The sequence below is a fragment of the Megalops cyprinoides genome, chromosome 3, assembly GCF_013368585.1.
Source record: "Megalops cyprinoides isolate fMegCyp1 chromosome 3, fMegCyp1.pri, whole genome shotgun sequence".
NCBI lineage: Eukaryota > Metazoa > Chordata > Actinopteri > Elopiformes > Megalopidae > Megalops > Megalops cyprinoides.
The window spans coordinates 39,723,842-39,740,468 of NC_050585.1; the positions used below are offsets into that span (position 1 = coordinate 39,723,842).

The 16,627-nt window shown below is 41.8% G+C and overlaps 2 protein-coding genes across 4 annotated transcripts in view; both read right to left on the reverse strand.

Annotated features, from left to right (window-relative positions):
- Positions 1-1,562: 1,562 nt before the first annotated feature.
- sra1 (steroid receptor RNA activator 1) lies at positions 1,563-6,651 on the reverse strand. 2 transcript variants are annotated; one of them, XM_036524706.1, is made up of 5 exons: positions 6,593-6,651; positions 5,276-5,401; positions 4,583-4,758; positions 4,146-4,254; positions 1,563-3,777 (listed from the first exon to the last, which is right to left on the reverse strand). In XM_036524706.1, the coding sequence occupies exons 1-5, from the start codon at positions 6,615-6,617 to the stop codon at positions 3,509-3,511; spliced, it is 705 nt and encodes a 234-aa protein (XP_036380599.1). In that variant the 5' UTR covers positions 6,618-6,651; the 3' UTR covers positions 1,563-3,508. The 2 variants fall into 2 exon arrangements, with proteins under 2 accessions (XP_036380599.1, XP_036380598.1); XM_036524705.1 differs by having other exon boundaries at positions 4,583-4,821.
- A 7,465-nt stretch (positions 6,652-14,116) lies between these two features.
- The window catches only part of LOC118775367 (amyloid-beta A4 precursor protein-binding family B member 3-like), a 21,282-nt gene continuing 18,771 nt past the window's right edge, over positions 14,117-16,627 (reverse strand). For both annotated transcript variants that reach the window (XM_036525256.1, XM_036525255.1), the window contains one exon: positions 14,117-16,166. In XM_036525256.1, coding sequence (XP_036381149.1) covers positions 15,942-16,166 — 225 coding nt within the window. In that variant the 3' untranslated portion in view covers positions 14,117-15,941. The remainder of the gene's footprint in view (positions 16,167-16,627) is intronic.

Sequence of the window (16,627 nt, forward strand, 5' to 3'; positions counted from 1 at the left end):
GGACTCCCCTGGGCTCTGACTCTATGGTTTTAGGGAGCACCCCACCCAGGAGCTGAAGCTGACACCTTTAGATCACATAATTACTACGCTGCTGCTGTGTGCTCTTAATGTGAAACATGGCGTTACCCTACGCAGTGCGTCACCGTGGTGCCAGGCGGTACGTATGTGGTCTCAGGTAGGGGCATGTCTGTGGGGAATGCAGCGCTTTAGCCAGGTGGATGTCCCTGAAACACCGCAGGGCTCTGACGGGTGCTCAGGTGAAAGGTGAGAGACAGGGACTAGCTAGCAGCATGGCTGTTCTTCCATTAAACTGCAGGACACTCAGCACTGACAGCAGGCCTGACAGAACAGATACAATCACTCACATAATATAAATACAACAGGCCACTGACACAGAAAGACAGACACTAAACTATGCTATGGGACTATACCCCCACTTATAGAAACACCCATACAGAAACATGACTGCCCAGTGACACAGACAGACACGAAACTATACTAGACTATTACACCATACTGAGCGAAATGCGCGCACGCACATACACACACACACACACCCAAATAAATGCATGCAAAGACTCATACACCCACAAAGACAAGCAAGCATGCTCACAGATGAGCAAATGAGATGGAATGCAAAGAGGTTCTAAAAAGATTAGTTGCTTAAATTTAAAACTGTTTAAAGGTGAGATGGAGAAGCGCTAACTTGTCTGAACAGAGCTAGGAGGTGGCTCAACCCTGATGATATGGGAGAAACGCAGCTGGTGTTACGCACTGGACCCCAGGCGCTCTCTACAGGTGGTTTTGGTAACTGCATGCCCATGATCCGTTTAGGTTAGTCATGAAGCCCTCACCGTGGTGTGGATGTCTGGTGCGGTCGGAAGCCTAATCATAACTTTCACCACCCGCCTTCCCTCCATGTCGCAATCTGGGGGTTTTCTCGGATTCGTCAAGAGTCATCCTTTCGCTTTGACCACCACCCCACTGCCCTGGGGAAAAATGATGCAGCAGACACAGGAGACATTCCCCAAACCGTGTTCAACACTGACACTCCCCTGCCACAGAAACATCTGGACACATGTGGAATCACACCCTTATGCCACTGGCCTACCCCGACCGAGGGGTGAGTGATGCGTGATGCAAGCAACCAGGCATGTGCCACCTCCATCCCAGTTCTGATTGGCCTGACACTAACACTGAAAAAGATGACTGATGAGATATCCCTACTCACGCACCCATCAGCTCACTAACACATTACTAAAACAATATCATGATATCTGCAAAACATCTGAGTGCCCTTTAAATGATTTGTGTGAATGGTTAGCTGCACGTTTATAATGTATTTCTGTAAGACCACACAGACAGCTCAGGTGGACCTACAGCTCGCTTTGTTCTTTTTTATTCGATTTCAGCTGAAATTAAACAGCTGTATTTTATTCAAAAAGAATTAGGATTCAAAGTACAACAAAATATGCCCAACTCCAAACCAGTCTGGTTTTCCCCATAGGTACATACCAGGGTTTCCGTTAGCTGGTAATTACCGGCTTTTGCCTGGTAAAATTTATAAAAAACCGATAAATTAAAAACTTGCTGGTCCAGTTTTGTCCAGTAAAATAAATTCTTTCTGGACACCGGACTGTCAACAAAAAATCCTAGCTGAAACCCTGGTATGTATGTATACTGAGATGTAAAAATAAAAAAATGCTATCAACATAAAGCAGAATTTGATTTATTTGATGCATAAATCCAAATTTATGGTCTTGGTGAGTTTCAAAGCCTGAGGGACTAGGAATAAGGGTTAAAGTGACAAGTCAGGGTCTTTTCTGGTGAGCTCCTTACCCTCCTCTTACAGTCAGGAAAAAATATTACATACAGTTGCAAATCGTTAAAAAGGATCAATCACATGAAGAACAGTCGTTAACTTTAAACAACTTTAAAGCAGTAGAAAATGTGTGTTATATAGAATGTGCCTTGTTAACAGCCATTTCCCAATACATCAGAATGATAATGCTAACTGACATGGCTAAACCAAATCATTGGACTTTTTATTTAGGTAAGCAAATTCCTGTTTAGTTTAACCATGATGTGCATGACTAACATCATCGGTCTTTTTTAAAATGTTTATAACAAAATTAGCATTTGCCAACTACACAATAAAAAGCTTGTTAATATCTGAGTCATACCAGAATCTTCTTTCAGATTCTCAACTTCCCATGATTACTTCTGCAACAACAGCTGTTGTCCCTTTTTTCATCATCAAGAGGTAAAAAGTGTAAACTTTGTTTTTAATGCATAAACCAGGAAACACCAGGGTCATTCTGTGCCAGGCATACAATCTGGCTCTCTATCAGTCTCAGAAATTCCCAGATGAATTCACCACAGGGTTTTTACCAAAATTCATCATGGCAAAATTCAGCAGGCTGAGTTCAGAATTTTCCATACATGAGTGTCCCCTTCACGATGAGGTGGTCTCAGTTTTAAAACCAGTTAACCCCTTGCATGGCAACCTCTCAAATGCGAGTTCTTTCTCCAAAGTGACTGAGAGTCAAACTACATGCTACAGATGTCTGTCAAGTTAAAAATAAATCTTTCCTGAACTCAGCATGCCAAAAATCTGAGGAGATCATAAAAATCTGTAAAAATAAACAGATTCTACGACGGGCTGCTAGACTGGTCAGCATGGCACAGCCTGCCCCCACTACCTGAAGAGAAGATGCATGACACTACTCTCAGCAAAGGCTTCCAAACCACTTTTTCATGGTTTCATGCTATGGCTTTACCTGGACTGAACATGTTGCAGTATGCTAAAGGATATTCTGTGTGTACCAGAAAAAAAACAGGAATGATCAGTGATTTAAACACTTTAACTAATAAATTCCCAACCCCCCAAAAAAACAAAGCAAAAAAATTGTACTGTTTGATCACTTGATCCTTGCAATCACGATTCCCTGACAATGTCTTCATGTAAGCAGAAATGGAACCAACCGAAACATTGTGATTGGTTAAAACCAGTCACTCCCTCTGGGTTCTAACAGTCCCACTCTCCCACATCTCTTCCACAGTGAGGTTTGCAGTATGTGACGTCCAGGGGTTGCTGGGTAGGAAATCAGCTTAGAAATCCAGATAACACAAGTTAATGTGAAAAATTCTTTAACAAGGAGTTCGTCTTCCATCTTTATCCTGATTGGTTACCCACTTAAACTACTAGCAACTGATTCAGAATCAGATGCCAATAGAAGATCATAATAAAATGAAAACACAGGCGTACAGTTCAACTGGAATTGTATCATCCCACAGAGAGGTTAAAACTATGGTAAAGTAGCAGATTCCACATCGCCCTGCACCTCCCTCAGTCCAAAACTGCATCTACCTCTAATCCCACAGAGAGAGAGAGAGACAGTCAACTGCTGAGTTTCAGAAATTAGGGTGCATGGAACCCACATCGAACCAGAACTGCATAAAGCCAAAACAGAATCCACTTATCCAGGTCAGAAAGATTGGTAAAAGGCTACTGAGTGGCAGTGCTGTCGCTGTCAGCCAATTCCTGGTTCTGACCCGCCTCCTCAGTGGCCAAACCCTGGCTCTGACCCGCCTCTTCAGCGGCTGATCCCTGGTTCTGATCCGCCTCCTTGGTGCTCAGGAGCTCTGGGTCCAAACTCCGGGCCTCAGCGATGAGACGCTTGACCCCCACCATCCACTGGCTGACCTCGTTGACATGGTCCACCATGAGCGCCCGGTGAACCTCGTCTGCTCGCTCCCAGTTCCTGTGTTTCATCTCTGTCAAATGAGAGCAGCAAGGAAAACCAATCACAAGGTGGTGCACACAACACACCCACGACTCCCCACTGTGCATTAACCATTGTTTATTACTGACGTCATAATTATAGAACACACTACAGAACAACATCTTCCATGGACGCAAAAACCCTTGGTGACCTTGTCTCATGGTGCAACAAACAGACATTCCCACTGACCAATCAGAGAGCTGGGGGGGGGGGGGCACAGGAAATAGGTTACCTTCATGTGAGAGGTTCATGAATGCGTAATTTCATAAAATGCACAAAATGCTTTGGGGAAAGACTGGAGTTTTATCCTCTGTCTGTGCAATTAAAAACAGCACCCCATGCACAGGAAGACTCTCAAACCTTGAGCCAGCACGTTCACTCTTCTTTTAACAGGGAGGGTCAGTTTTGCAGTCCTCCACATCTCCTCAAACAGCTTCAGCCGCCTTTCGACATCGTCACAAACTTGCTTCTGTAGGACATAATCCAAGGTACCACTTATTATTAGAAATTTCCTTTGGAAAAAAGCTTAGCTTATAAAAAGAAACAAAAATTTGATTTAAAATTTGAGCTGAGAAAATGTTGCTAAACCCAGCACTTGCTGTACATGTCAGCCACCTCAATTGCTCAAGGAAACTTCCAACTGTACCACTAGGTTAAAGGTTTAAAAGCACATGCACTGTTCACTACCCACAAAAGGGATGGCTGCCACCCAAACAAATGACGTACAGCAATACAACTTGCTCAATGTGCCAAAACAAGAACAATAAACGTATTACCCTTTTACATCAGATTCTTACCTTTACAGTCTGTCTACAAGCTTCCAATGCCCAGCTGAGGATCGCAATGATGTCATCGACATTAGGCTCGCTCTCTGATTGGACAGCGGGAGAGTTTGTCTGTTCTGTTATGGGACACGGCCTTGGGGGTGTGTTCATCCCACATGTGGGTGGGGTCATTCCACATGGAGGTGGGGCTAATGGGTTGAGGGGTGGGGTTGAATGAATTGTTGGGGGAGGAGCCCCAACAGGGCTAGGACCTGAGAAGAGAATATCCTGGAATGAGGGTGGCATATTTTAAAACAAAGAGCCTGCATGTGCTTGCAACTTATTCAGTTCTATCTATTTTGAACTATTGCACTATAGTCTACCCCTTCTGGAATAGTGCTGGGCTCAGAAAATTACCTCAGACATCCTATGACATTCACAAAAAGTCCCCCAATAGGAGACAAAATAAAATATGTAAACATACAGTTGTACTGTAATGATCACACAAAGAGCAAATGGTGCCTCAGCTAATGCAGGTTAATAGGATTGCAACAATACTGATAGAAAAGACAGAATAATGTGACTGATCATCTTGGGACAATAACCCCCCTTCTGAAACGATCAAGCCACATACAAAATGCTACGATACGTTATCAACGCGCAATATATAATCATAATGAAACATGTGCATTAACTTTAAGGAAAAGATGTGTACATTTAACTTACTTTGTGACCCATGCGACTGCGGTGGGGCCACTCTTTTATTGAGAAGGTTCCGTTTCGGTCCCCCCTGCGCCGTCTGCAAGCCGTAGGAGAACTGAGGAGGGTCGTTCCAGCCCCGCTCCTGGTTACCTACGATTGAGTGTGAACACGTCTATTTCCCTGCCAAGAGTACGACGTTGGCACCTCAAAGAATCAAATTTTATTATCAGCTATAACCGCTCCTGGTTACCTACGACTGAGTGTGAACAAGTCTATGTTCCTGCCAATAGTACGACGTTGGCACCCCAAAGAATCTAATTTTATTATCAGCTATAACGTACTCCCAGTCCAAGTGAAAACGTTTCAGGCCGAGTAGCCAGGATACGCTTCCTAACATTATAGCTAGCCAGCCCAACTATTGAAAACGACTCTGCACGATTATAATGTGGCTAGAGAAATGAGCAATAAGAAAATATGTCTCATACAAACTCGTTCTGTTGTCGGCCATACAAAAGGCCCATCCAGACGGTCTTTGGAGACGGACAGGGGGTTTTGTGTGATGTCCATGTCTTTGCTAAATGTATACAACTTACACACACCCCTTCAGAGTTTTACACTGCGAACAGTCAATGTTTCAAATTGTAAAAGCTGAACTATACTATCCTGCCAGAAGTTATGAGACTCGGGTTGTTATAACTAAACCATATTTTTATTTCAAGATCAGACATGTCTGATAAACTAATCTGTTTGATTTAAACTTTCAGGGAAACATTAGCTGGCTACCTGGTTAGCTCGCCAACCATCAGCATTTAATTCCTGCTCGTTAAGTCGAGCAACCCCAAATCGTGGGCTGCAAGCTAGCTTCAGGAGATATAGTGTACTATAAATTACTTTTGAGTAAGAATCGCCCACTAAATGACTTATCCGACCAGCTCTTTAGCTAAGGGAAATTTCATATCAAAGCCAAAGTGTCTGAGCGAGCTAGGCTAACAAAAGCTAATGTCTGCATTCAAACGCGACTTGAGTACTTAGCGAGCTAACTCCATGAAAATACTGGTCGCCAGTTTACAGGACTTACTTTAAAATAGCTAGATGGCTAGTTAACCACTCTCGGAAGAAACCATATCAAATTAGCCTTCTAACGCTATCGCTTTTCAAAACATTTGCAGTTATCTCGCCAGCTAGACTACATGTCCCCAGCAAATCAACTAGTGATCCAGCTAAACAACCTGGTATTTCACGGGGTCTTATGGTGACTACATACAGAGTTATAATACGATGTCAGAAAATATCCTATAACTGCTTTATTTGGACAAATCTACATGTTTGACACACATTTACCTGGTTTAACGTACAGCTCTTCCATTGCGATTTCTGCCAAATCACAACCTTCCCATTTCCGGGACACGTGCGCTGATGGGCGGCTTGTTTTTACTTTCCTGTGACGATTTTCCGGTTGCAGCTAGTGTCTTACGATGTCAGGTAAACGGTTGTTAGACAATTTTTGAGTTGATTATTTCCTTTACCCGTCTGATTTGTCAGAAGAGCAAAGATATCGGCAAAAGGATTTACTTATTAAAGGCGAACACCTTGCGGTCACATCATGGCACGTGATCTCCACGGACATTCGGGTCCAAATTTTCAGTGGCACAGAGTAAATAGTGCAAAATTAGATCATTTTTGGATGGATTCCCAGATCGCCCAATTGACAAGAATAAAAACCTGCCAAGTCTTTTCTTATTTAAGTACAGATGCTTGCAAAAGCTAATCAACGAATTGCAAATTCATTTCCACCTTTCCTCATCTGATCAGACTCAGGGAAGATTAGGTATTACAGTACATTCACCTTTTCAGTGCTTAAATGGATGGGGTGCAGAATTAGTATTTATTTTCAGTTAGACCCCTGTGATCCAACAAACTTTCTCCAAGACACCAGCCTCCATTGGTCCATTCTCAAACCATAATTAATATATAGCTTGTTCATATCTTATAAAATGAACAATGGGTATTGAAGGTCCATTCTTGAGGATGGTGAAGACCAGAGGGTCTCAGGAGTGAGAATAAACATGGTCATAGCCAGTATAAATTGCCAAAAATCTGAAAAGGGGACAAAGAACATCAGAAGTCTTAGTTTTAGTTTGTTGTTTTAATTTTCGACTCATTGTTGCCCATGTCTTGTCATTGTTGAACTGACGCACCATGACGCGGTCACAATGCTTAATATTTGCATGATTAAATAAACGTATATTTCTATAGCACAACAACTATAATAATAATACAAATTTATCATAAAACGTAAACATTGACTGGCTTACATATAGAATGATTTTCAAATAAATATATATGGTTGGCATTAAACCATTATTAGTTCTGTTTGTAAGAATTTAGAAATATTACTAAAGTAGGAAAAAAATTAGTGGGTTTTCATTTCAGGCGTCAGCAAAAAACAGTAAAAAAGAAAAAAAAAACAAGAAAATTTGAAGCGGTGTGTAGACTTTTTAGATATATAGTTTTTTATTCATGAAATCTGCTTTTCGTCCTGCTTACTCATCAAAGTGAACTCCTCTTGTATATGCTGCGTAGTCCAAAGGCAGAGGAACAAGGTTCTCTCCAATGCAAATCGGCATATGTGAACACTTCCTGTCTTTCAGTAAAAACAGAAAAGGGCTCAAAAATACTAGAGTATGCATTTGCTTTTGTTCTGGTTTACCATCATTAAAATGTCAAGCACAAATAACGAAACCCATGCTTTTCTGTGCATTGTTTATAGGAAGTGACAGCTACGCTGTACCTCTCCAGTGGAAAAAAATTACACCCACATCTCAACTGCCCACAAAGACCCATTGTATTTGTCTGGATATGTTCTCCCCTTTGGTGTTGATCTTTGTCTGTTTCTTTTTTTGTGATTTGATAGATAACAGTATAGACAACAACTTATAGTACATTTTTGAATATCAGTGCAATCAGCCACAATATATGTTCACTATCATTACAGAACAATTCAACTAATAAGGGGAAAAGCAGTCTGGCGTAGTGGAAAGGAGCAAGGCTTATAACCAAAAGGTTGCTGGTTCTATTACTATTGTACCCTTGGAAAAGATACTTAAACCTAAGTATAAACCTACAATTACCTCTGTAAATATCCATCTAAATGGAAAAAATAGTGACCTACTCTATGTAAGCCACTCTGCATGAGAGCATCTGCTAAATGACAATAATGCAATGTAATGTAAGACTGCCAATGCCGCAACCATTCTTTTTTAATGGAAATTTCAAAGTAAAGCGTGCCGTCTGATCACACGGGCTGAGCGGCGAGAACAAGGGGAACCAGGTTCAACTTTCAAGAAGGTAGTTCTCCAGAAAATGGCAAAATGGAGGTAGAGGTGGTGCTGAAGTGACTTTGCTCTTCAGAGGGGGGCAAATAGTTACTTACTGTATGCCACTGGGAGACCAGAGGTGGGAAGAAGCATGGTTGTTGCCATGGGGAAGAGGAGGAGACAGACAGAGGGGCTGGCCAATGGTGAACAAGCTGATTAGTGGAGGATAAAACTGAGTATTGGGGAGCAGCACAGGTTGCTCAGAATAGACACATAAATGCATGTTACTGAAGGACAAAAACACTTTTTATATTTGCAAGAAATCCTATGCTCACATATTCATGACCGATGCATCATAACTTTTTAAACACACAAACAGCACAGCAGTAAAACAATTTATACAAGAGCCAAGACAGGTGTGGCTCCTACCTGAACATAGACAGGAGTGCATCTTGACCAGGATAACCAATTGCTGCCTGGCAAAAGCAGGTCCTGATCAAAATGGGTCTGCTGCATACAGGTCCATTGGTGACAGACCAAGTTGTATTTAGAAGTGAATGCAAAGTAGAAACTGAGGTCACAGCAACACATGCACCTGCCACGCCGGTGCATGATTACCCTGTACATGCGTGCAGTGATGTCAGCCAATACATTATACTGCATTACATCACATTAGACTCATTCAGTTTAGTTCATTCAGTCATTAAGTCATTAAGACTCCCTCTGAATATCCCCTGCCATGCCTCCATCCTTTTTTTTGTAAAAAGTAAGACTTTCTTATAATGTGCATGTTTTAGGGTGCATGTGTGGCAGCAGCGTAGTGGTAATGATTAGGGCTGGAAATCAAAAGGGTGGGGGTTTGATTCCCTGCTGGGGCACTGCTGTTGTACCCTTGGGCAAAGTAGTTTACCCCCAAAATATTGCCTCAATAAATACCCAGCTGTATATATGGATCATATGTAATAAATGTAATCTATGTAAGTTCCTCTGGATAAGAGAATCTGCCAAATGATAGTAATGTAATTCTTGAACAGCAAGCTTTACTCACAGAGTTTAGATTGACTCCAACACACAGTAGCCATTCTACAGAGGAAAAGCTGAAACAGAGTTGAGACGTATTAGATAAAGGTCAGAACAGTTAACCACATCTGTCACAAAACAGATGCAGAGGGGTTGTACTAATGGGTCGAATTCAAATTCAAATCTCATTGGTGCTCAAGCTGAGTATTTGCATTGCAAATGTTTGGAATATCCTAACCATGTTGAACAGCAGTGGCGTTGTCGTGTTACTCTTACAGATTAGTTTACATATTTGACCATTAACATTACAGCTAGAATAATCCAATCATGCCCAGCTATTCTGTTTTAATATGCCTTCTACTGTGTCCCCAGATTTTCTCCCACTTTATACCAGGTACGTGCGCAATGTTTATTAATTTATGTACTTAATCATTGTGTTTATTCATTTTCTGTTGAATCATAAATGGAAATGCAATGGTCAAACCATTCAACAAAGTGCAGGCTAGCATCTTAACCTTACAAAGTGTTAGAGTAGCATACACATCCAGAAATAGCACAATGTAGAAAGGAAACAATATTATAGCATAAATAGAGTTTATGTTATAGTATTGTTTTAGTGTGAATTTTGAACAATAAAAGCTAAAGTTTCAATAATTGTGTTTACTAATTGTTTAATAAGTGTATAAAATTGCATGATAATTATATAAAATATGTGTATTTTTTCTACAAAAGCTTTTGCTTTCTACAATTATATAAAATATGTGTTTTTTTTCTACAATTAAAATACATTTTAAGTCATAGGCCTACACAAGGATCATGTGCTGTCATAGGTTAAGTAGAGTACAGCAGATTTTACTGTGAAGAAAAGTCTTAATAGCAACAAAGATGCTACTTGTTTGAGTTCAGAAGGTTGCAAGTTCAATTTCCAGGTGACACCAGAGGTGCTTGAATAAAAATGGATTTTGAATAAACATCTAATCTAAATTAGGCTTTGCTGCGTACTGTACTAAGTCAACCTAGCAACCTGCTATCACAACCTGCTACCTTCTGTGTTTTAATGACACAGACATTGAACAAATACACGCAAAGGCCGGAGGCACAGTCCAGCTTCTTTGTGTGGGAGAGACTCTGAACGCTGCTGCTGCCTGGTACCGCTGTTCTGACAGCGACCACTGCGACCTGTTTGTCACCGCCACGGGGATCGTCAAACAGCCGGGCAGCTCCAACCGGATCACCGTCAGGTCCAGTAAATACAAACGGATTACTTTCCACTTGATCATTACTGACGTCCGACCACGCGACGAAGGCTTGTATCAGTGTGTCATCTATAATCTGCAGAAAATCGAAGCAACGCGCACCATGCGCCTCAAAGTCAAACTTGGTGAGCGTTTTATTCAATACTTATTGGTTTACTTTGTGGTTAATTTGAATACATCTTTCAGACTCATCCATCAGCATTCTCTAACGCTCTCCCGACAGGTTTATGATGAAGAGTAATGCCAATATTATATTGCAATATTGCCAGTAAAAGCCAATTATTAGCGTCAAAGTCTCGCACCTGGTTTTCCTGTTCCTGTTTTCGTGTTTGCTCTACCTACCAGCGCAACAGGCGAATCTCACCACAGCTGATGTACGTCAAACAACGGCACTCTTTGAAACCGCAACCTCGGACCGCCTTCGCAATCCCCCGTCTCTGGCGCTCGCGGTTCCCGTCACAATAGCGTGCGTGGGCTGCATCTTCCTCGGACCTGTTCTGTGCCTCTTCCTCAAGTACTTGCGTCTCAAGCAAAGGTCAGCCTGATAAAATACACTCAATGGATTCAAAGTGTGTCAGTGCATCAGCAGTTTAGTAAGTACTTAACAGCACAATCTTGCCGTTAGTTTCAGTGTGCCTAGAGGTGGCACTGGACATAGTTAATAAGAAAAGAAAAAAGGCACTTTACCTCTTTTGTTGCATGTTAATCCATGTTATTGAAGAGGGTATTTGATATTTGAAATTGTCATTTTTTTTCTGAAAGGATCCACACACAGTTTGATGCACATCAGGTGGAAGGCAATAGTCACCTGTATGAGGAAATATCTCCACGCTTCAATGCATACATTATCCAAGACACAAGCCCAGGTGAGCACTTACACTGATGTGACCTTTAAACACAAACACACTTAAATACACTCACATGCATGCACACATGCATGCACACATGCACATATGCCCCCACACACACACTCTCACACACACACACGAACACACACACACACATGCACTCCCAATCACATTACTACACATTCTACCCATGCCACAAATCTTTTTCTCAACCCTCTCAATTCACAGTCTGGTTAGAATCAGAATCAGAGTTGCGTTATTCGCCAAATGTACAATGTATATAGGAATTTGACTTGGTGATACAGCGGCAGAGTTAAAACGGCAAAGTTTCTCCTTCATGCTGTAATAATTTATAATAGTTACAGCTTTAAATCCCTGTCCCTGTCCCACTGCTCCTCAGGACCTGAGTCTGATGACGGGTATGAGACAGTGGGCTATGAAGTCCTAAGAAGAGAGACACAGCTTCTGAGCGGTGAGCTATGGCACTGAGATCGAGAAGGAAAATGAGATTTCCAATAAAAGGGTTGATTGTGGGATGTGGTCAATTTGGCTCCTCAGGACCTGAGTCTGATGACGGGTATGAGACAGTGGGCTATGAAGTCCTAAGAAGAGAGACACAGCTTCTGAGCGGTGAGCTATGGCACTGAGATCGAGAAGGAAAATGAGATTTCCAATAAAAGGGTTGATTGTGGGATGCGGTCAGTTTGGCGGTTGGACTCTTTGTTCCTGCTGGTCTATTTTCCATTGCCACTGAGGCAGTTGTTTTACAGCATAGGCTGGCCTTCCCAGACCTCATCACTACAGGGTGTGTTATGACTCATCCAGCACCCACAGGTCGAAAGGTCAGCCAATTAGCCTTAGCCCAGACCATGCGGTATCACAGATGCTTAATGCACTGCTGTCTCCATACACTGAGTGGGTTTTCTGTTATTGTTATCATCGTTATTTTCATTACCAAACCTAATTAACAAAGAAGGCTAGTGCAGTTCTCTGTTACAGAACAGGGTGAGCTGGGTGTGCAAGGGTTGTAAAGAAGGTAAGATGAACAGGGGGGTTTGCAGGGTGCCAAATTCAAAGAGCAGGTTTGTAATTTTGACCAGGATGCCAGGGTTATCACCCTGCTCTCTGCCACGGGATATTGCTATGTTTTTCCCCTTTTTGGAACCATATTTTGGGATTGCCAGTTGTGCACTTTCTATGTATATATTTCTAGGTCTTTCTATTACAGGCTCTGCACTCACACAGAAGCGTTGAGATGAATCCAGTTCTCCGATGTACTTGTATGCAGCCAATGGCCATTTGCTGCACTAAAATTCATGCGATGTACTACAGCAGAGTTGGTGGTCATTGGAGGACAGGCGCTACTCCAGTGATGTCGTCGGAGCAACTCACAGACACCTGATAAATGACAGTGTGGCTGAGAGTGTTGCTGAGGGTTGACGCATGCTCTGATATGGTTTCTCCTGCTCACCTCACTGATAGATCTGTATTACACCTGCCACCAAGTGTGAACAATCCAGAGTGCCACAGACAAGAGGAGGGATTCAGTCTGGCGCATTTGGATTCCAACTCCAGAGTGAACACACTGCATCCTCCCAAAAGATACTCTCTGGTCTGACGGACCCACAGAGCAAAGTGCCATGGCAATTGCAACAAAGGACCGCTCCGATCACCACTCCCTGTAATCAGACCTCTGCAAAGTGCGTGGATGAGAAGGCATTTCACATACTCCTTGCAATAAGATTAAACACTGCTCTGCTTTTTGTTGATACTGCACACTCCTAATAAATAGTCTGATTGCTGCAACTCTCTGCTGATGTTAGGTTTAAGCATTGCAATGTCTTCACTGAGCACTGCAATGTATTTTGTACACTCCTTATAAGGACTGATTCCTCTGATGCCTTTTTTATACACACCATTTAAAAAGTTTGATGACTACAGTTTCTTTTGCAGCTTGACCCCGTTGACCCCGTGTAATTTTGTACGCTGTCTGTGGATACACTGCACACATTGGCAAACCATTTTGCACTGGCGTGGTGTTAATTTGCTCTGAATTTCGCATGGCTGCCTGTTTATGAAAATAATAATGCTAATAATAATAATAATGCATTTTTATTTCTATAGAGCATTTCTTATACTCAGTGCACTTTGACAAAGAAGTGGACTGCTTATCAGGAAAGTGTGAAGGAGGTGACCAAAATAATATCCCCTCTCCTGTCTGACACACATGAAGGGTAGCAAGTTCAGATTAGTACTACATTGTAAATTGCACCAAATTGTTGCTTGTTCAAATCTCAGGCGGTTTTGTACCCCTGGGCAGGGCACTGAAGACAAATTAATTGAGTGAATATCCAGCTGTTAAAATGCAAGCTGCTCTGGGTAAAAGCTTCTGCTAAGAAAATGTAATGTAACAAAAGACATGAGTGGGAAGAAGAGCATCTCCAAGCAGTTTATTGTTTGACTGTTACAACACAGGCTGCAAATGCCATCCAGTTTGACACAACTTTGTGTTATTACTGTAACTACAGTAAACAACAGCTCCCTTTAGAGTACATCTTTCTACTATTCATTGTGCTAAAGTACTGCAAATATACAGTACATGCACATTTTCACTGGTTGTATAAATAGCAAAAAACATCATGGCTAATCTATGATAGTATTAAAATGACTTCTGCTTAATGCGCTTTTTGTTGCTACATTATAAAAACACTGCTCTTCCTCCATCCTCATCATTTGTGTGTTGTACCTACTGATTAATAAACAGACCTGAGATCACATATCGTATAATAAATATGAATTGAAAATCATTCTCAAATAAGTGGGAGGAGCAGTTCCATAAAGTGTGTGCTACTAAACGTATGGTACAGTGTATGACATCATTCAAGCCCCACTCCCTTTGGTGCTCGGGAGTGTCACATGGCATTGCACCACACCGTAGTCAGGGAAACCAACATGCATTGTGATCTACATTATTAAACGCACCCCTTTAATTTTGAATTCAGTTTGTGTATAAGGTGATTCAAAGATGGTTTTAATAAAAATGATAACAAACTATGCCAGTTTGTCAGATGTATTTATGATTATGTTACTGCTTGCCCATTAATGTTATTTTTAACTGTAGTTTTGAAGAGACATGCTGCTGTTGTTTTATTTATTTTTTCTTTCTGATGTGATTACTGTGTAAAGCATCCCAGCATGGCTTTGCACTTCAGAGGTGAGCAAGCACACAGCGCAGCAGTAAACCTTTAATAGATGAGGCAGAGCAACGACTGGCTCTAACAGCAGTGCCGTTTCATTGCTGTCGTTTTGTAAAAGTTTGCTTCTACAAAGCGTTTCTCCACAGCTACACAAGTTTTCATCTCTTTGTTCACAGGGAACGGTAGAACATATCTTACTTCGAGTATCACTTGGTAAAATGCTTCTATCGGTTGTATGTTGTATGCTAGGAGCCTACATTAATAACACTCTGATTTATGGACGTTTTCATTTGCAAGTCCTCATTTATTTCTTTACCGCTGTTTGACTTCCACTTTACAGCTTTGTCCAGGGGGGCCTCAATCAACCACCTTTTCCAAGATCTGGGGAATAAATTTCAAGGTTTTCCCAGTTTCCCAGTTTCTGCTCATTGCACTCACACAGAAAAGATGCAAGTGTGAAAATGCACTATAAGAGAGTTTACGTCTTCTGAAAAAAAAAAACAACCCACAGAAATCTGCTGTGAAATGTAATAAAACAAATGTACACTGCATGCACAAGGAGTGGGTTAATGTTCAATATTCAGCATCATAAACCGAAATTATGAATGATTGTAGGTTTCAGATTTACGGATATTAATTTTATTGCACAATGAATCATTCACATGCCTCTGTAGGCCTGAAAAAGACCATGATCCTCCTTTCTTTTGTTTTGTGGATTTTAATGCTACTAAGATGTTCATTTGTGTGAGGCCTTTCCTTGTGTTGAGAGAGGTATGGAATGGTACAGTGCAGCACTTTGTATTAAAGCCGTGCCCACGAAAGGTCTCTTTCAGATTGCAACCTACAGGGACACTCTGAAAAGCAGAGGAGGAAACCCAATGCTTTTAATTAATAATATAGATCACCCCCAACAAAAATACAAACGCAAAATATATAAATGCTGGACTTTTTACACTTTGTATGCGGAAGGCTGGCTATGCAACTTTGCCTCTTTCTCTCTCTCTCTTTCTGTAAGTCCCTCCCTCTCATTCTGCCCAGGCACCAGTCGATTGCTAGGGCATGGGTACCACGGACTGTTTGTTTCGGAACGTCTCGAAAAAGGCCAGCACGCCCTTCTTGACGTTGGATGTCCCGAATTTGGGTGGGGAGTGTCCGCGGTGTCGGGGTGGGAAAGAGGAGCTGTCCACGGAGTTGGCCCGCCTCACCTTGGAGCCACTCCGCCACATCTTTGGCTTGAGCGGCGGGGTCTGGGCCACCAAGCACTTCTGGTACTGAACCTGCAGGGGGCACCAAAAACAAACCAATTGAGAGCTGTTAACACCTGCCAGCACAGAGAGTCTGCTGACTGGATTTCTCTGTTTTGTACTGACATTTAGTCCCTGCCTTAGAGGCGCTACACATTTATCTTAAGCACATTATATTACATTACATTAAATAACATTCATTTAGCAGATGCTCTTATCTAGCGCAACCTCCAGCACAAAAGAACTGAAGTTGAATGAGCAACATTATCAGACCATCCTAACTACATTCCTAGTGTGAGCATAACCCTATTCAAGCCCTCCTACAAGTTAACTTGTGCAACTTGACTAGAACAAGGGAAGCCAAGTATGCTACCATACATCACAGTCACAAGATCACAGAATCCAAGACACATTGCAATGCTACACATAAATAGCAGGTAATACAAGCACACTATTCCTAATGAAACAGATGTTCATTTTAGACAGCTTAAATT